This window comes from Pan troglodytes, chromosome 1 (genome assembly GCF_028858775.2).
Source record: "Pan troglodytes isolate AG18354 chromosome 1, NHGRI_mPanTro3-v2.0_pri, whole genome shotgun sequence".
NCBI lineage: Eukaryota > Metazoa > Chordata > Mammalia > Primates > Hominidae > Pan > Pan troglodytes.
In genome coordinates this window covers 80,714,672-80,735,760 of record NC_072398.2, presented here as the reverse complement: position 1 = coordinate 80,735,760, position 21,089 = coordinate 80,714,672, and the positions used below count along the sequence as shown (strand labels likewise).

The 21,089-nt window shown below is 41.8% G+C and overlaps 1 protein-coding gene across 1 annotated transcript in view; it reads left to right on the top strand.

Annotated features, from left to right (window-relative positions):
- Positions 1-21: 21 nt before the first annotated feature.
- The window catches only part of LOC469572 (lymphotactin), a 207,105-nt gene continuing 186,037 nt past the window's right edge, over positions 22-21,089 (top strand). Inside the window, exon 1 of the mRNA XM_016931984.4 lies at positions 22-85. Coding sequence (XP_016787473.1) covers positions 83-85 — 3 coding nt within the window. The 5' untranslated portion in view covers positions 22-82. The remainder of the gene's footprint in view (positions 86-21,089) is intronic.

Genomic DNA, 21,089 nt, shown 5'->3' with positions numbered 1-21,089 from the left:
AGTGCTTTGATCTTGGATTTTCTTGCCTCCAGAACAGAAAATAAATTTCTGTTGTTTAAGTCCTGGTCTACGGAATTTTGCTATGGTAAGTAGCCCGAGGGGACTAATACTAATACTAATAATACTAGTAATGGCCAAACCTTGCCATCACTCTTATTTTAACTCCAAGGATGTGCAGCCCAGAGAAACATCTATACATGCTTGAAAGCAAAGCCCATTCTCTAGCAACAGGTATCCTTTAAGCCACAGTACTTATGGTGGGCAACGGGTGTGGGCAGAGCAGACCCTCATGGTACCTCAGCTGGACTCTCTGCTGGGTCCTTACAGATTGTGCTACTTACTTTTCATGACAGCCTACAGAGTGGGTATCATTATCTCCACTTTACAGATGAGGAAAGTGAGATTCAGAGAGTAATTTCCTAGTAAGGATGGTATCCAGATTTGGATGCCTGTCATTTGATTTACACTCAAGTTCCCATTCTCTTGAGCAGAGCTTAAGCTAGGGAGTAGAGAAGCTAGTATTGTATCCAAGAGCTATCTAAATTTGAATTTCATATTCTTTTCACTCTATCACTCTAATTCTCTATACTCTGGGAAGACAGTTTGTTTTTCAACTATTTTAAGTCTCCATTGCATTCTTAAAAGAATCATATTTTACTCTTAAAAATACATAGTTAAATGTTATTAGAAAGTAAGACCTACATTTTCAAGAATTGAGACAAAATGTCTTCCTTGCTTCTCTAATGAAAATTTGGTTTGGATAATTTGTTTTGTTTTGTTTTGTTTTTTAAGACAGGGTCTTGCTCTGTCACCCAGGCTGGAGTGCAGTGGTGGCATCTTGTCTCACTGCAACCTCTAACTTCTTGGCTTAAACGAGCCTCCCACCTATGGCCTCCTGAGTAGGTACAGGTGTGCACCACCACACCCAGCTAATTTTTATATTTTTTTGTAGAGGGTTTTGCCACATTGGTCAGGCTGGTCTTGAACTCCTGAGCTGAAGCAATCAGCCCAACTTGGCCTTCCAAAGTGTTGAGATTACAGGTGTGAGCCCTGCCTGGTTTGGATGATTTTTACATGAAAGAAAGGGTCTGGTCAAAGCATTGAGATAAGTGGATTGGACTCCCCATTACTTCACTTCTGTCCAAGAAGCTTCCATTTCTTGAGGGCTAGAGAAGGCAAGTTTGGGGAAGCTAGAGGGGGAACTGAAAAACAAGTGACTATATTAAATGCATTTATTGGGCCTAATAGCTGGTGAATTTGGTTGAAATTGAATATAAAATAGAACAATTGTGAGTCAGAGGTTAAATGAAACGATTTGAAGGGTGTTTCGGGGAGACTATCTTCATCATCATCATTATCAACACTGACAGTTACGCAGCATGCTAAGTACTTTCCATATATTACTGTATTTAATCTTCACAATGGCTCTAAAAGTAGGTACTGTTAATATCCCCATTTAACAGGTGAGGAAACTGAGACTTAGAGATATTGTTTCCCTAGGTCACTGGCTGGTTAACTGTGAAAAATAAGGGATTTTGGTATTGCTGAGTGTTGCCTACATGAGTGGGGGCAATCGTGGTGTTGTGCCATTTGGGGGCGGTTTGATTTTGATTCACTAAGCAGGAAGATGTTAGTGAAGTTTAGGGGCAGAAGGTGATGTGTTTAGAGCAGTGGTTTAGGACAATTAGCCAGCCCTATCCAGGATGTATTGAAGCAGGAAGATTGGTGCTCTGAAGACCAGCTAGGAAGGTATTGTGTGATTCAGAGGAGAGGAGATGAGTATTTGAATTGGGTGGTGGCAGGAGGTCTGGTAATGAGGGGATAGATGCAAGAGGCTGTCAAAGGAAGAGGGCATGGTCTCTGGATGAATACTGAAGTTGAAGAAGGATGAAGGACTCGAAGCTGATTTCAGGATTTCAGACTTGAGCAATGAAGGAACTATGAGGCCTTCAGCAGAAGTGGGAAGTGAGCAGGTGGAGCTTGTTTGGTTGGAACAAGAGGAGTAGAGTAGGTGCCTTGAGCTTTAGTAGAGAATCTCTGGATGGACTTATAGAGCAGGCTGGCAAGAGGTCAGTTTTAGGGGTAGAGATTTGGGCAATACCTGCAAGGTGGTGATAGTTGTAACCTTGGAAGTGTGTGCTTCCAGGCTGGGCTCCTAAAGCCATGGGGTCCAACCTTGAACCATCCCTTGGGGCTTGGCTTGCTCATCTCATCCCTCTATCAGGCCTGTCAGCTAGTCCAGGTTGAAACTTGGTATGGGATAGAAAATAGCATCCTTCCTCAAGATGCTTTTCTGATATTTTCCGCAAGTTTGTCAAAATAACTATACAAATCTAAAATGATTATGAGAAAATGGTGCCCCCTGGAGTTGTGCAATATGCACAACAAGCACCAGCATAGTCATCCTGCATTAGCCCTTATGGTCCAGATATTTTGGCCTCCACATTCACCCCTCCTTCCAAGCTTTCCTGGCTGGGTTTGGCACATTGGCTCTGGACTGGGCACTTCTCAACCAAATCAATGCCGCTGGGTTCTCCACTATTATGTGCCTCAGGTATCAGGTTCTGTAGCTACTTCAGTGTTTCCCTAGCTCTCCCAGCCTCTCACTCTGTCCAAGGTCGTGAGAAAGGAAAGATTGAGATAGTAGAAAGATAGTCAATATCAGGACTTTAGGGATCACCACTCTTATAGGTGGAAGAGACAAAGTGACAAGAACGCAGAAGTTGAATAACTCAGAGCCCCAGTGTTTGGACTCACAGTTCAGTACTTGTTCTACTGGCCTATGCTTCCTCCATTTTACAAGTCCCAGGCAGCAGTGCTTGATCTTAAAAGCAGCCTTAACATATTATAAAATGCAAAGGCTGTATGTGTGTGGATTTATTTATTTATTCTCTAATAACTATTGTATCACTCAACTTATGTCAAACTAAATTGCAATTTCTGAACTGAGTACTGTCCTCCAGGTCAGTTCTCTTTCTGCCATTCTATACTCAGATGTCTCTTTTGTATGCAAGTACAGATTTTTCTCTGCTTGATTGGTAGACATCTAGAGACCAAGTGCTGCATCTGATTAATTTGTTTTTTATAACACTTAGCATGATGAAGCAGGCAGATAAGTGCTAATAAGGGGTATTGGTGATTCTGTCATCTTCCTGGGAAGAGGTCTAGGTGGCTTCAAACATAGCTATTTGTTAACTTGTAGGTCAATGGTAAGGATGGGAGCCAACAAGGTGATGGGAGGATAAGGAGTGGAGGGAGGTGGAAAGTTCTGTCTCAGAAAAAGCCATATTATCCACTCCTTTATAGTAGAAGAGCATTGGGAACATAATGGTTAATTTAATATTGGTATGTACGAACATACACATTGTGGCAAATTTCCAAAATTTTCTTTCTGTTAAACCTAACTTTAGTTCGTTACAAAATATCAGGAACACCAAAGACACCTTGAAAGCTAATCAAATTGGCAAGTAGCAAAGCTTTGTAAAAGCAAAAAAGTTGAGGCTAAATTGATTGCTGTTTTGGTAAAATAATAGTTGGTTGTGCTGGATGGGGAGAAGCCAGTATTCTGAGGATTTAGGAAACGAAGTAATAGCATTCCTCCTTCACTTGCTAAGTTTAATGTAATGCTGTCACAGCAAATCAGCTGCTTTTGACTGTTTACCTGGAAGTATTTGAGTAACAATTTGATGATTAAGGCAGATGGTGTAGTGAAACATCCTATGTTATGTTTTCTTATAGGTGATATTCTAAGCATTCAATTTGTCAGTTTCTGAGATTTTCTTTCCATCTTAGTTTTTTAAAAGTCAGAAAATGACTTTTCACATTCAGTTAGGGTATATAACAATGTTAACGTAAGTTTATGAGCTGAGTAGGTAGTTAATAAACATCCTTTTAAGTTGTAATGCTTTGAAATAGCATATTAAAGGGTTGTAAGGGAAAATTGGAACATCAGTGTGAGTTATTTTACAGTCATTTGTAGGTCTGTTTGTGACCTTGGCCTTTTCACACTTGTTTCTCTATCAGCTTTAGTATATTACTCTTTGGCATAGGTTGTCTAATCACATTAATTTTTGCATCAAAAATCCCTTGGTTTAGTGATTCTTAATGATGTTTATTTTGGAAAGTCATGGACCTGAATTCTTTGAGTAGTTCATGAAAACCATATACCTTTCCCAGAGAAATGGGCTGCATATAATTTCAGGAAGTTCAAGGTAGGGAAAACAAGCTAAAAATCCCAACTTATTTCATCTCGAGAACTTAAATTGCCAACTATATTCTCCTTCTTCCCTTTCCTGAACCCCTTCATTTGCCCCTTCCTAAACCAGCAACTGCACAGAGTGGCGAGTAAGAACACAGCTGACAGTAGCAGATCAATCCGGAGTAAAACAGATACCCACTGACTCTGCTTCAAGAATACTGTGCTAATGAAGGCGAGATACTAAATTTGAACCAAGCCCACCTAAATCATGAATTCATATAACAAATAGCACTTGAGCACCCACTATATTCCCGGCTCTGAAACAGGTCTGAAAATGAACAGTGACTAAGATGTGACTCCCAAGGGGTTCAAGTCCAGTGCTGTAGATCAGCTTAGAAACAATTAGTAAAATACCAGGTCTTGGTTCCTTTACAAGGTCAGATAGCATCTTGAATCCTAACCAAGTCACCTCACAGATGCATAGTTTCTAATAAAAAGGACTGACAAAATTTCATGGGAAATACACCTAAAAAATGTACGTTTTACTAACCACAAGCACCTCTGTACAGATTTATCTAGACATTTCCAGTGTTGGAATACTTCTGTTGTGTAAGTTCCTGGAGATGGACTTGCTAGATCAAAAGGTTTGAGTATTTAAATTTTTAATAGAGAGAACCAAATTGGCTTTCCGAAAAGGTTGTGTCAATTTCCTATAAAATCCCTGTCGTTTATGAATGATAATTCTTGTTCAGTGATTAATTTTCCAAGAAATATTGATATTTCCTTACATGGGCCTCTGTGTAAGTTTTCTTTCACTTCTTTAAAGTCTTACTTGTCTTCTTCTTCTTCTTTTTTTTTTTTTTTTGAGATGGAGTCTCGCCCTGTCACCCAGGCTGGAGTGCAATGGCGCAATCTTGGCTCACTGCAACCTCCGCCTCCTGGGTCTAAACGATTCTCCTGCCTCAGCCTCCTGAATAGCTGGGATTACAGGTGCCCACCACCACGCCCAGCTAATTTTTGCATTGTTAGTAGAGACAGGGTTTCACCATGTTGGCCAGGCTGGTCTCGATATCCTAACCTCGTGATCCTCCCACCTCGGCCTCCCAAAATGCTGGGATTGTCTTACTTGTCTTCTGTGGGAGAATCCTGTCATACAAATGACCTCATCCTCTGTTGCATCTCTGACGGATTGTTTTTGCAATCTCACTTGTCCTTGTCCTCCTTGTAGCCTTCCCCCAAATGCTCACCTCCCAGTTTCTCTCCCATTGGCTGTTCTGGGCCTGGTCTCCATTGCTGCTCGCCTGCCTTGTCCCTATTTTCGTCTCCAGTAGCACATCAGGGCCTCTAGGAGTGAAATTTATTGCGCCTTTCTCTAGACCTTTGAAACAAAGAGCATTCCTGTCTTTTCCCTTGCAGGAAGGGAAAGTGGATTTAGCTAAGCATGCATAAGATTCTGGGTTGAGGAGGAGAAAAGGGATAAGGAGGGAAGAGAGAGATAATGTATTTTTCATTTAGCAGTGGCATCAAGCTTTTCAATTTTATTTTGGTCATTAGAGAATTTTTTTCGTTGCGTGTGACTTTTTGTTGATGCTGGCTTGGAAGTGAGAACTCCGTGGCCTGGCCTTCAAGAATCACAAAGGTCAAGGCTACTACCAGCCCACTGCCCTCATGCCAGGCATATAAAGTGCTACCATAGGTGCGAGGTTAGACACAAATGGCACCTCTGCATACATTTTTAAAAGCATCAGGTGGAGGCAGTCCTAAGCCTTTTCTTCAGGCGGACTCAACTCGGAGCCAGAATGCCTGGTTTGGTAAGAAAAAGGCAGGTTGTACTTCAGCCCCCACTTACATTCTTGGCTACATGTCTTTGTGCAGTAACCTATGAAACTGCACACAGCAGTCCTCACGGTAGTTTCCATACCTAGCTGCTGCTCTAAGGGTCTCTGTGTCAGTGGCTTCTAGTGTGCTCAGGGAGACACACATATGACCTGAGGACTGAGCAGAGGCCTCAGCCTCAACAAATTCATCTTCCTTCAAACTTCCCTGCCTCAACTGACTGCCCTGTCTGCCTCTTGCCTAATATCTCTCCCGTGCCCTGGAAACAGCCACATTGAGGTGTTTTGCTGTAGTATGTCTTGTTTTAGTTAGAGCAAGTTTTGTGTTCAGCTTTGGTTGATGGCCCAGCTGTGCTGGCACCTCTGAACCCAAGGCATGTGTCATTGGCTTAACCTTGCTGGTGATAAGGCTGTATAAGTTAATGCTAGCTGCCGTAACAGAGACACTCTGAAATCCCAGCTGCCTACCACAAGAGAATTTTGTTTCTAACTTACAAAGCAACCCAATGGCTGTGTTCAATGGACAGTTGGCCCTCTGTATCATGGGTTCTGTATTTGTGGATTCAACCAACCATAGGTCAAAAATACTTGAAAAAAAATGGAGAAGAACAATACAGTATAATAACTATTTACATAGCATTTACATTGTATTAGGTATTATAAGTAACCTGGAGATGATTTAACCTATATAGGAGGATATGCATAGGTTACACGCAAATACGATATCATTTTATAAAAGGAACTTGAGGATCCTTGGATTTTGGTATCTGTGGGGATCCTGGAAGCAACCCTTCCTGGATACTGAGGGACACCTGTAGTGATTTAGAGATCAAGGCTCCTTCTGTCTCCCTGCTTTGCCTCTTAGCCTGAAGCAGCAGAAGGAGAGAGAGAGGGTGGAGATGGCCTCATTTTGATTTGAGAATGACCCATATCACTTCTGCTCAGAGCCTATTGGTAGGAACTGGTCACATGGGGCCTGAGTGCAGAGGCTGCTGGGAATGCTTCTCCAAAACAGTTTTATAGCATGGAAGGGGATGGCTAAACTTTGGTGGCAGAAGGCTGTCTCCGCCACAGGGGCTGAGCTGAGAATGGCATCAGGGTCTCTAGCTTCCTCTTCTCTGCCCAGTGGTTACCCTTTTCTTCCGTGGGGAGAAATCCTTATACTTATTGAGTGACGGGCTTTGCCCAGAGATTAAGTTAATTGAGGCTTCAAGTAGGAAGAGAGAGGTGAGGAGAAAGAGGTTTTAACCTTTCTTAATCAGATTTGCCTCTGTTCCTGCCCCAGAGTGAGCGCAAACCCCTTCCCAGTCTCCCGCTGCTATCCATTTTCTCATTCCTCGGATCCCACAGGAAAGTCACAGATACATTCGCGTGGGGATCATTCGGGACCCCTCCCTGGTTCCCTGTCCTGGTTTTTTTTTTTTTTTTTTTTTTTTTTTTTTTGCTGATTTTGCCTTTTCATAAAGGCAGCTTCCTCCCTTCCTGTGTTTGCTGAGGTGGGTGGGAGTGGGAGGCCAGCTCTTGGAGTTCTGGAGAAGCTCAGGGAATCAACCAAGTCTGACACAGGCCAGTGAAGCCCGCGGGAGGCGCGGCCGCGTGGCTGCGGAGGTGTGCTCGCTCGGTGACGTCAGGCGCGGCTGCCGTTGCCTCGGCAACCTCACCTGATCCGAATGCCGTGGGCGCACACGCTGACTTCTGGGCTCTCTGCTTTAGTGACGAGGAGCTAAAAATGAATCGCACTATCCCCAAAAAGCAACTTAATCATCAGGAGATACTATCCAGTACTCATGCAACCTGTAGGTGGAGACTGCTCAAGGGAGGGGATGATGTTGGAATAACCTGAAGGACACGTGGGGGGCCAGGAATTCTTTCTTTTCACATAAGATCTTTATGTCTTTCCAGTTTCCTTTTTCCAAAAGGAAACTGCTAGTTTGCCCTCTAACAGTGCTGTTCAATTCCACCTGTTTCACATGTAAAGTCTCATTGAATTACGTGGCCCATTACCCGTGAGGGTTCTGGAAATATCACAGAGGTGGGCACCATTAGATGCCAACATGGTAGAGAAGGGGAAATGCCTCCACTCAAAGCCTACAGATCCTCAGCTACCCACGTTCAACAAATGTGTTCTTTTTCCTCTTATGCTTGTTTTTTTGAGCCGCTGAGATGTTCGAATGTGCCAATTTGAATTACATGCAAGAAGCAGGTCACAAGAACTAGTGGTTGAGACAGAATTGCTTTAGTGGCCAAACACCTAGGCATTTGCATGACACTGACCCACTGGCTCTACCACTTCCTGGCTGTGTGATCTTGACCCAATTAATTAACATCACTGAGCTTCAGTCTCATTGTAAAATGATAGCAATAGCTACTCCATGGAGTTTTAAGGAATAAGTGACATAATGCATGTAAAGTGCTCCAAAAGGTACTCAAATAAATGATGGTTATTTCTCTTCTTTAGAATACTTCTTAAAATGCTTTTGGTCTGGAGCTGACATTTGCACACACTAAGCCTTTGCACACATTAGAAAAAGTGCCTCAGCTGGCATACAAATTCAACAAAGGTCCTTCCTCCTGCAGCCTAATGCAGGCCTGTGCAGGCTCCCAGAGGCTTTATGGTTTGGCAAAGAAAGAGTAACCTTCACATCAGCATGGAGCAGCCCTGGCTCTGAACTCCTATGTCTGTAGTTTCTCTGTAATTTTCCTGGAAGGCAGCTTGGAAGAGTTAAGTCTGATAGAAACATTTAAAAGATTCAAAATACATAAGGGATGGGGAAGATGAAAGTTCTACGTAGATCTAACCATCGGAAATCAGGTGTCAGTTCAGCATTGCTGGTTTCCTCTCTCCTCTCACCGCAGGCCTGCTTACTCCCAATGGCTACCCTATCTGTTACAAGCTGCAGGCAGCATCAGCAGCTTGTTTTTTTTTTTTTTTTTCTTCCTTCTTGTTATTATTATATTTTAAGGTTGGCTTGTTGTGAGCTGGCACTGGATAAGGTGTGACCTTGTTACAGGTGGTGTAGAACTTAGGGGAATTTGATGCCGGCTCCGAAAGCGCCTGCTCAAAGCTGGCTCCTTGGGACTGTTTTCTCCATTGGGGTGCAGCTATGATGAGTATTAGAACCATTCACTCAATATGCATTTGCAGAGCAATATCATACACCACAGCCTGGGCTGAACTCTGGGATCTGACAGGTTGGACATAGTCCCTGTTCACAGGGGACTTGTATTCTAATGTGGGAGAAGAAAGAAAGTAGTCATTTGGTCTTGTATATGTATGTACACCTGGGAATCCTTGATTGAATGCTTGGATTTTATATAAGAATAACATCCAGTTAGCATCTGGATGATTGTAACTTTCTCCAAAGAGAATTTATTTCTGCTTCTGGCAGGCTGTTAAACTAGGGGTACATCACCTTAATCCTGTTTGGGATTGAGAAGATTCACAGCTGTGTTTCAGTTTTGTGTGAATTTTTCTATTTCTAAGTCACTTTTACTTCAAGGATGTGTCTGCTGAATAATGGCTCCCCAAAGACATCCACATCCTAATGCTCAGAATCTGTGAATATGTTGGGATATACAGCGAAGGAAGAAAAGTTGCAGTTGGAGTTAAAGTTGCTAATCAGCTGGCCTTAATATAGAGAATATCCTAGATTTCCTGGGTGGCTCCAACATAATCACACGGGCCCTTAAAACTGGAAGAGGGAGGCGGAGGAGGAGGTCAGAGTGATGGACTGTGACGAGAACTCCATCCGGGCTTGCTGGCTTTGAAGATGGAGGAAGAGGGCCACCAGCTGAGGAATACAAGTGGCTTCTGCAAATTGGAAAAGGCAAGGAAACAGATTCTCCCCTAGAGCCTCCAGAGGGAATGCTGCCACCTTGATTAGAGCTCAGTGAGATTATCGTCAGACTTCTAACCTACAGAGCTATAGGTTAGCACCATACCTTTGTGTGGTTTTAAGCCATTACATTTGTGGTAATTTGTTGCAATAGGATACTAATATAAGGGGTCCCTGCTGAAAGTCTTGAGTGTTTCTGAGAGCATCCTCTTGGTGGGTCCTGAACTCCACGTTTTGTTTCCATATCTCTGTGAGGCTGCTAAAATCCTTCCCTTTTACCCAATGGTTTCTGCTTGCTGCTTACAAATCAGCAACTGCTTGGAGTGCAAGAGCTGTCCAGAATTCAGAATCACTTCTCTGCATTTCCTTTCTTTTAGGAATCAGTTCCCTCAGGTTTGGGCTGCCCTAGCCCTGAATTCAAATATATGTCTCTCCAGCCATGTGGCACTTACCAGCTTCTCAGTGTGTAGCCTCAGGCTGCTTATGAATCAACAGATATATATGCAATAAATAATTGTGTGCTATTTGTTGCCGTTATCATTAATTGAGTTTAGGAAATCCTGGCTCAGCCTAATGGCTTTGGGCGAGTCATTGCCCTTCTCTGGGCTTCTTTTCCTTCATCTGTATAATGAGGGTTTCAGATTAGATTATCTCCAGGTTCTTTTCCAGCTCTTGCTATCTGCAATTCTGGGGTGACCTCTATGTGCAGGAGAGCACTGTGTGGACTGGTTTTGTGACGGTCTAAGAGGTGGACTCCCTGTGGAGAAAAGGGAACTCTTGTAGACTGTTGGTAAGAATGTAGATTAGTACAGCTGTTATGGAAAACAGTATGAAAGTTTCAAAATAAATTAAGAATAGGAACTACCATACAACCTGGCAGTCCCTCTGCTGGGCATACACCCAAGAAACATGAAATCACCTTGTAAAGATATCTGCACTCTCATGTTCATCGAAGAATTATTCATAATAGCCAAGATATGGAAACAACCTAAGTGTCTGTTGATGGATGAATAGATAAAGAAACTGTGGTACATTATTACAGTGGAGTGCTATTCAGTCCTAAAAAAGAATGAGATCTTGCCCGTTGCTACAAAATGGGTGAGCTTGCAGGACATTATGCTAAATGAAATGAGCCAGATACAGGAAGAAAAATATTGCATGATCTCACTTATATGTGGATTCTAAAAAAATTTCTAATATACTGAGATAGAGAAAAAACAGAGGTTACTGGGGGTGGGATGGGGGGAGGAAACGGTGAAGTATAGGTCAGAGGATACAAAGTAGCAGATATTTAGGATGAACAAGTCTAAAGAGATAATATACAACATGAGGACTATAGGCAATAAAATTTCATTGTAAATAGGATTCACGCTAAATGAGTAGACTTTAGCTGGCTCCCCCCAAAATAGGTAACTGAGATGATGAAAATGTTAATTTGCTTCACTATAGTAATCTTTTTACTATCTATACGTATTCCATAACATCATCTTATGTATCTTTTTTTTTTTTTTTTTTTTTGAGATGGAGTCTTGCTTTGTCACCCAGGCTGGAGTGCAGTGGTGCGATCTTGGCTCACCACAGCCTCTGCCTCCCCGGTTCAAGCAATTCTCCTGCTTCAGCCTCCCAAGTAGCTGGGATTACAGGCGTGCGCCACCACACTCAGCTAATTTTTGTATTTTTTTAGAAGAGATAGGGTTTCACCATGTTGGCCAGGCTGGTCTTGAACTCCTGACCTCAGGTGACCTGTTTGCCTTGGCCTCCCAAAGTGTTGGGATTACAGGCGTGAGCCACAGTGCCCGGCACTGTTATATATCTTAAATATACAAAATGAATTTTTTTCTTCCTGGGCCTTTTTACACAATGAAATTTACTGGAAAGTGAAAAAAATGGTGAAGTCCTTGGCCAGAAGGTGATTCCAGTATCCTTATTGTATTGATGAAATAGGCCCATTTATGCAGAAAAAAATTAGAGAACCAAATAGCATATCATCAAATGATGAGACAATACAGAGCAGGCAGAGAGCAAGATTTCAATTTTGATCTAATGAAATGACACAGCCAAATATTATGAGCTCTTGTCTCTAGAAAAATAGCAACCATAAGCCTTAATACTTTCATGTCAGCACAGTTTGGTTAATTAATCCATGATTAATCAGGAAAGTTAATTGAATTCACAGAATTTAATGAACTAACATCATGATGGATTTAGGATCCCAATGGAGTTGCAAGCTTTCTAACATTGGTTATTTGCACAAGCTGTGATTTTGACCTGACGATTGAGGTTCTTGTAAGCAGTGTGGCAGTTAAATGGATGGCAGTGGGTTCCAGATTAAATAGGATGGCATTAGGTGGTATTTTGCAGGCTCTGCAGTTCAGTTTGCTTTCTGGGAAGGGAGTCAAGAAAAAAACAATAAAAGCCCTTGATTATGTAAGCATTAGACCAAAGCAAGGACTCCTCAGAGAGTTCTTCTAATTCTTATCATCTTTGCCTCCTCAGTGCCCTAGTGCATTGCTTGGCACATAGTAGATAATTAGCTAACTAACTGAATGAATGCATGCATGAATAAATAAACAAACGATTTCTCCATCCATCTCTGAAATACATATTCAATAAATTACCCTGTTCCAGGAACTAAGGTAGGTACTGTATCTAAAAGGTGACTAATAAGCCCTAGTCCCCACCCTGGGAGAGTGCCCAGTTTCATCAGGGTAGCTGTCTTCCAACAAGTAATTGCATACAATTTGACGTAGTATCAGGTCAGTGACTAGAATGGGAAGGACAGAGAGAAGGATCTGAGGGAGGCTTTCACAGAGGAAGTCACACTTGATCTAGATCTTCATGTGCGAATAGATGTTTGCCAGAAAGAGAACTGGGGAAACCATGGTCCACAGAGAAGCATGGCGTTACTGTTAAAGATGGAGGTGCAAAAGCAGAGAGCCTTTGAGGAATGCTGAGTGGCTTTGTGCAGCAAGAACGTGGGAGGAAGCAGAGGGTGGAACCAGAAGGAGGATTGGAGCAAGTTTGAAAAAAGGAGCCGAGAATGTCAGTTTAGGGAGCCTCAACTTTATCTGGACCTAAAAGGGAGTCTTTGAAGGATTTTCAGTATGTGAGTGACATGGTCAGATTCATGTTGTAGGAAGGAATTCTTGTAAGTCGACTCAGGTGGGTTGGAGGAGAGAGAGACTCACGGCAGACTCTTGTTAATAGTTGGTATAGACAGGCACAGTAAGACGGCAGCAGGTTGGGTGGGGAGGATAGGTGGCCATGGTGGGAGGAGGATAGTAGGGCACAAGCTCTGGTCAAGTTAATTTCTCTGAGCATCCTTTAATCTGTAAAATGGGAAAAAATAATTCCTGTCTCATAGGGTTGAGATTTTGATGAGAAATTGCATGCAAAACTCTAAGTATATATTACCTGGCTTGTAATAAGAACTTAGTAGATATTAGCTGTTTATGATTCACCTGGAGAACAATTATAAGAGCCCCAGCTAAGGCAGTAGCTATAGGGATGGAGCTCAGGGATGAAAATGAGAGACATTTAGGAGGTTGACTAGAATGCTGAGTCATGTTGTTGCCCCTGGAGCTGAAGGCAGTTTTATGCTGACATTTGCTGCTACACAGTCGGCTCTGCTGGCTTCATTATAAACTTCCCATGAGGCCCTGGGTCGTTTGACCTTGGGCCATCCTGGGCTGTCAGGTAGAGCCCACAAAACTAAGTCAGCCTCCATCAAGAGAGGCCCCGCTCTGGTTGATAGCAGCTGTACCTGAGCATCATTGCTCCTGTCCTGGCAGGAGCCCAAGGCACGTCTTGCCTATGTGCTGTGATGCATGGTGATCAGCTTCACTCCTGAGCAGCAGAGCCACGTGGGCCCTCCATGTGGAGCGGCAGACGTGATCTGCATTGAGAAGGAGGCTCAGGTGTGGATAGCGGCTTCTGTGAGCCCCAAGTAGGTGCTACTCACTGGGAGAGACTTGAGGGGTGCCGGGAAGGACCTCTGCCCACTGACTTTTCTCTTGGTCTGAAGCCCTGCTGTTAGGAACCTAATCGTTTGTATTTAAATGCTCTTTGTCTTCCACTGAATGCAAATACCCCAAGGAAAGGTAGTATATTCATTAAGGGAAGGGATAGTAATGGTAACAGAAATAATAATAATATTGTGACATCAAATATTTATGGAGAACTGTTTAGTATCACTAAACAGTGTGATGGGCACCTTCTATTCATTGCCTCATTTGATTGTCTGACAGTCCTATTAGGTGAATATTATTACACATGCAGAAATGAGAACTGTGAGAAGTTAAGAAACTTGATTAAAAACACACAGCATGCATCATTGAGAGCACTGTGGTAGAGAGACCGAGAACTAGGGCAAGAGTGAGAGCGAGAGCTGGAGAGAGGCAGATGTTGGGTATGGGATGTTGAGTAGGTGTCCCTGCAGGGGAGAAAAAAGGAGAATGGAAGGTAAAGGAGTAGCTAAATTCTGGCCAGGACTGGTTCTGCTTACTTCATAATCATTAAATTTACAGATTTGCTTCCCTCCATGCCACTGGTGCTATCTTAGTTTGGAGGCACAGAGATGATCACAGAGCTCCTCAGATGGATTGGGTTAAAGACTCTAGAGAGGACTAGCTTGACTGTCTAAGAGATTCAGCTTTCTCTAAGTCTGTCCAACCACAGTCAGAGAGAGCAAAAATCCCTCAAGATCCAGGATTGGGGATTAATAGTTTTTGCATTCCCTATGCAAGGCACGGGGCATGGCACTCAGTAGGTGCTCAATAGATGTTGACCTTAAAACATTACCTAAGGATAGTATTCCATGGTGTATATGTGCCACATTTTCTTAATCCATTCTATCATTGTTGGACATTTGGGTTGGTTCCAAGTCTTTGCTATTGTGAATAATGCCGCAATAAACATACGTGTGCATGTGTCTTTATAGCAGCATGATTTATAGTCATTTGGGTATATACCCAGTAATGGGATGGCTGGGTCAAATGGTATTTCTAGTTCTAGATCCCTGAGGAATCGCCACACTGACTTCCACAATGGTTGAACTAGTTTACAGTCCCACCAACAGTGTAAAACTGTTCCTATTTCTCCACATCCTCTCCAGCACCTGTTGTTTCCTGACTTTTAAATGATTGCCATTCTGACTGGTGTGAGATGGTATCTCATTGTGGTTTTGATTTGCATTTCTCTGATGGCCAGTGATGATGAGCATTTTTTCATGTGTTTTTTGGCTGCATAAATGTCTTCTTTTGAGAAGTGTCTGTTCATGTCCTTCGCCCACTTTTTGATGGGGTTGTTTGTTTTTTTCTTGTAAATTTGTTGGAGTTCATTGTAGATTCTGGATATTAGGCCTTTGTCAGATGAGTAGGTTGCGAAAATTTTCTCCCATGTTGTAGGTTACCTGTTCACTCTGATGGTAGTTTCTTTTGCTGTGCAGAAGCTCTTTAGTTTAATTAGATCCCATTTGTCAATTTTGGCTTTTGTTGCCATTGCTTTTGGTGTTTTAGACATGAAGTCCTTGCCCATGCCTATGTCCTGAATGGTAATGCCTAGGTTTTCTTCTAGGGTTTTTATGGTTTTAGGTCTAACGTTTAAATCTTTAATCCATCTTGAATTGATTTTTGTATAAGGGGTAAGGAAGGGATCCAGTTTCAGCTTTCTACATATGGCTAGCCAGTTTTCCCAGCACCATTTATTAAATAGGGAATCCTTTCCCCAAAAATGATGAGTTCGTATCCTTTGTAGGGACATGGATGAAATTGGAAATCATCATTCTCAGTAAACTATCGCAAGAACAAAAAACCAAACACCGCATATTCTCACTCATAGGTGGGAATTGAACAATGAGATCACATGGACACAGGAAGGGGAATATCACACTCTGGGGACTATGGTGGGGTGGGGGGAGGGGGGAGGGATAGCATTGGGAGATATACCTAATGCTAGATGACGAGTTAGTGGGTGCAGCACACCAGCATGGCACATGTATACATATGTAACTAACCTGCACAATGTGCACATGTACCCTAAAACTTAAAGTATAATTAAAAAAAAAAAAACAAAACATTACCTAAGGAGTCCCACCAGAACTCAGGTTTGTTCACCTCAGAACCCTGCACACCCCTCTGACTGCTCTCTCTGTTTCCAGTTATAAAGGAATCGGAGCTTCTTTACTTACGCATTCAGGAGGGACCACATGAGGATCAAATGGAATTGAACTGCATTGTTTATTAATGATCGCTCATCTGAACTATTTAAAATTTTAATCCTAAATTCTAAGTTTTCAATCAGAAGTGGGCAGAGAAGACACCGATGGACAAGGCAACTAGCCTGTTCTTCAGGGTTGTGGTAACACATGTATCTCAGACACAGGGTCAGAATGGCTTGATGGTCTCCAAGAGGTATAGCATCCCAGCAGTAAACTGTATATAAACTGTAAAGGTAACATGGTCAGCTCCAAAATGACACTGGAGAGAGCACTGGAAGTTAGGAGGTCCTGGTTTTGCCACTAGTTGTGTGACCTTGGATATCATGTTCCCTTTTTGGGCCTCAATTTGCTCATTTGTAAAATTGGGATATTGGATTTGATGAGTAGTTTTCAAACTGCATTGAGATTTGGAGTTTTGATAGTTTTACAATCTATTCCAACTCAAACCTGTTACATTTGGCTTCTGCCCTCCCTGTTGCACTGAAATGGAGTCACCAATGCTCTGCAAATTAAAGAGCACTTTTTATTCTCTGCATTCTTTCTGTGAACCATTTTCTTTTCCTTCCTTCCTTCCTTCCTTCTTCTTTCTTTTCTTTTCTTTTCTCTTTTCTTCTTTTCTTTTCTTTCATCTTTTTCCTTTTTTTTTGGCAAGGTCTTGCTCTCTCACCCAGGCTGGAGTGCAGTGGCATAACCACAGATCACTGTAGCCTTGAACTCCTGGATTCAAGCGATGTGATTCTCCCACCTCAGCCTCCAGAGTATTTCAGACCACAGGTGTGCACCACCACATCTGGCTAATTTTTAAAATTATCTGTAGAGATGGGGGTCTCCCTATGTTATCCAGGATGGTCTTAAACTCCTGGGCCCAAGTAATCGTCCTGCCTCTGCCTTCCAAAGTGCTGGAATTGCAGGCAAGAGTCACTGTGCCTGGCCCTGTGTAGACCATTTTCTTCCAGAAGTTCTTTTTCCTTTTGACTTCTGAGGTATCACTATCTTCTGGTTCCTTCCTAGCCCTGCCTTCTTCATGGAATCCTCTTCTTTTGCCCACTTAAACTTCGGTGTTTCTTTTCTTACGCCATACCCTAATGGTGAGTGACCTTATTTAAAGCCAATTTCAGCTTCCACAGATGAGTACCAATTATCTCCAGCCTTCCCTCTGGTGTCCCACAGAGCTATCTCTCTACTAGATAGTTCTACTAGGATGCACATAGGCATTTCAAGTTCAGTATGCTAAATTCTTGGCAAAACACACAACTTCTGCTATATTTCTTATTCCCTTAAATGGCATCACAGGTCCCTTATTTGTTTATTTCAAGGATGACTCCTTTTACTCACTTATGCATCTTCTCTAACTCAACAAACCAGTCACCACCTTCCGTGGCCTCCTTAAACTCTCCCATATCCATTAACATGCCTCCATCCTCACTGATGTTGCCTCGGGTTAGTCCTTCATTGCTTCTTGCCTGGGTTACTATATGTAGTTACCATAAAGTAACCCAGGTTAACATTCTTCCTGCCATCAGTATTTTCCACCCTCCAATACGTCTTCCATACTGCAGACTGAGTCATTTTTCTCAAATCCAGTTTCCAAATTGATATGTCACTCTCCTCCAGTGGATTTTTCTCAATGTGCTCCTTGGTAAAGTGTTTCAAGGTCTAGCTTTTGCTTACCTCTCTAGCATCATTTCTCTTTACTAGGCTACGTACGTTATTTGCTCCAATGGTACTACCCAGCCAAGGCCTGAGCTTCTACAAAATTTTTTTGCTTCTTTTTTGTCCTAACTTGCTTTCCTGTCTTTGAGCTTTCCCAGATCATCTTGAAGCCACTATCTTTAAAGTCCTAATATTTTAATGGTAATGAACTTAGGCCATTTATATTTAATAAAATTTGTAGTTTCCTTAGGAAAATGCCCATATAAATTAATCACATAAATGAATGGAAACACACATACAAAAATACGTGGGAGAATGTGTTTTATGTTACAAAAATGTGATTTATACTCAACTTTCTAAAGCACAATTATAAAGTAAGGAAAAGTGCATAGCTTTAAGGAAGTAAGCAAATTTATTAATAGATTTTAATATTGAAAAAATAAAGCAACTTGAGAATATTTTGCTCCTCCTTTAGGAGGTGCAAATGGTTGCCACCAGAAACCATTCTTGCCCTGTTCACAGATTGGACAATGATGCATCTAATTAGAACAAGAGTGTAACGGAGAGTGTTTTCCAAATTGTGGGTCAGGTATAAATAATTAGAGGAGACGTTGGCAGGCTTATTATTTGTGTCTAGCTTAATTTTCTTCAGAGACATGTTCATATGCAAGGCTGCATTAAGATCAGACTTAATTTTCACTTAATCCATCAAAACATTTTTCTTAAGCTCAATCAAGCAATGGTACAGTGATTGAAAGAAGCAAATTGTTCATATACTCCAACATGGCTTCATGTATCATTATTACAATTGATGTCATGACTTATTCCTGGAAAAATATTAAACAGCTATCATCCTGGCCTCATAATTGAGGGGATGGGTGATTTAAAAAAATCTAAAAGATATCTGACTTGATTTGTAAGTAATTTTGACCCATAACATAATTAGGGGCTAAGCTATAAACCATGCATAAATACATGGAATACATTTTGGCGAAAACAAAATTAAGATTAACATTGTCATTATGAATCTCTTAAGTGGAGAAAGAGAAAGTCATTAAAGATGCCACATAGTTTTCTCTTCCTGGTTGCTTAGTGTTAGCACTCAATCAGCTTCATTGAAAAAAGTAGTCCTATGCTGAAATAAGAGTGTTGAAAGAATGTGTGGATGTATTTTAGTGCTGATACCCAGTTACTATTCTAGGTCTATCACTACGATAACTTTTAGCAGTTGTCATGTGTTCTTAGGCAAATCTACTAACTTCTTTGAGCCGCAGTGTCTTCACCTGTAAAAGAAGAACAATACTAGCAATCACACCCACATCATAGGCCCACTGGAGGCGTAATGAGTTTATATATGGAAAACTCCTACCACAGTGCCTGCAACTTGGTAGGTCCCCACTCAATCCAGCTCCCACAAATGTAAACAAGCAAACACATGTGGAAAACACATGGGCTCAGGCACAGAAGGACAAATATAACTTTCATGTAGGCATGAAGATTGTCTCATGGGTCATAGAGCAATGAAGACAAGCTAAAGAAAAGGAATGGCTCAGGCAGGCAAGTGGACTATTTCGTAGAAACCATTTGAGGCAAAATTCTTCATTTTTGGTGATCATTACTATGCTCATTTTATATGCTTGTTGGTTGCTAGTCAGCCATGACATCTCATAAGAGTTTCTAAAAAGGAGTAGATTAAAATTTATAATACTGTTTCTTCCAATTACTCATCCCCACTTAGCCTGCAGGAATAGCTGATAAGGATCTTTTGTAAACTGGTTTCTCAGAATCACGTTCATAAAGCTATAATTTAAAGCCTTTTCATTCTATGGAATGTGATCCAATGTTATTTCTCTGTGGAGTGGAAAGTGGTAGGTGGAGAGTGGTTGGAGACTGAGGGGATCAGGGCAAGGAGAGTGAGAGTAAAATTAGGTATAAATATATGTCACCATCTTCTAAATTAAGTATAACATTTGGTCTCTTTCTTAGATATACAAGTTGTCTCTGAAATATTGGAACATTTTCCTCTTATTGAAGGTTCTGAGAAAAGATTCCTGAGGTTCCCCAGGGCAGGATCTGCCTACAAGTAGCTGACAAGGTGGATCAGTGATTTGCCAGCTTGAGGCTTCCCAGGGATTGCTCTGAGAAGTGGTGGGGGCCCAGAGCCAACTTAGGGTATGGTTCAAGGCATGGGGCCATTCATACTGGGAGCACCCGGGATGCTCTTTTCTAGAGAACATCTGGGTAAGAGTGGTGGTGGCATCTGAGCACCAGTGTGCAAGTCCTAGCTCTGACAAGTGAATGATTTCAGGGAAGTCACTTAACCTTTTTGTTTCTGATTTTCTTTGTCTGAAATGTGCAGATTATGGTATCTGTCCTGCTTATCAGAAAACACTGTTTTGAAGAGCAAATTGTATAATGTATATAAAAATACCTGGAAAACAAGAAAGCTTAGTACAAATACAAACCATTCCAGGCTAAAATGGAGATTCTGCGCTGCTTGAAGGAGGAAGGTGTGTTGGAAATGCTACCAACAGGGCTATCCTGATAAGTGGAGGGGTGTGGCAAACCGAGAGACAATATGGAGTGGTGGCTTTTAGCCACCTGAGGTTGAATCCTGATGCTACCACTTACGGCATGCACATCAGGATCATGTTATTTAACCTCTCTTAGTCTCAGTTTCATCATCTGTATAATGGGAATTATCAAATATTTACTACCTGGGTTGCTGTGAAAATGAAATGAGAAAATACATGTAACATGCTTGCCATGTTGTAAGCCCTTAGTGAATATTAGCAACATGTAAATAGACATAACAGCTCTTCTAGTTTTGTGCTATGGGCTGATTTCATGTATATGACACTTGTTTTTTTTTTTTTTTACACAAGACCTTTCCCAAGTTCTTTGTGCCCTACAGAGGGGAGGTAAAATGAGGGAAATCACAAAAATTGTGACAATTTCTAGATTAGACATAGTGTAGGTGTTGTCATGTCTGCAGTGTAGAAGTCACCTTGGAAAGAGTTTGGTCATATTTCTTAAACATTTTTTAGGGTTGTCTTACAGATGATCCAAGAACATTTTCTTTCATTCATTCAACAAACTTTTACTGAGCACTCAGGGTGCGTAGGATGAGCTAGGCTAGGAGATAAGGATGCAGTGGTGAGTAGGATAAATAAAATTCCTCTGCTAAAGAAGCATATGCTCTAGTAGGGAAGACACCAAAAAGTACATATTTAGCATGTAGTATGTAGCAACTAGAGCTAGGAGGAAAAGTAAGATAGGGGAAAGGGACAGCATTGTCTTTGGGAGGACCCAGGGTGGAGACAGTAGCCACTCTCCCCTGTTCAGAACCC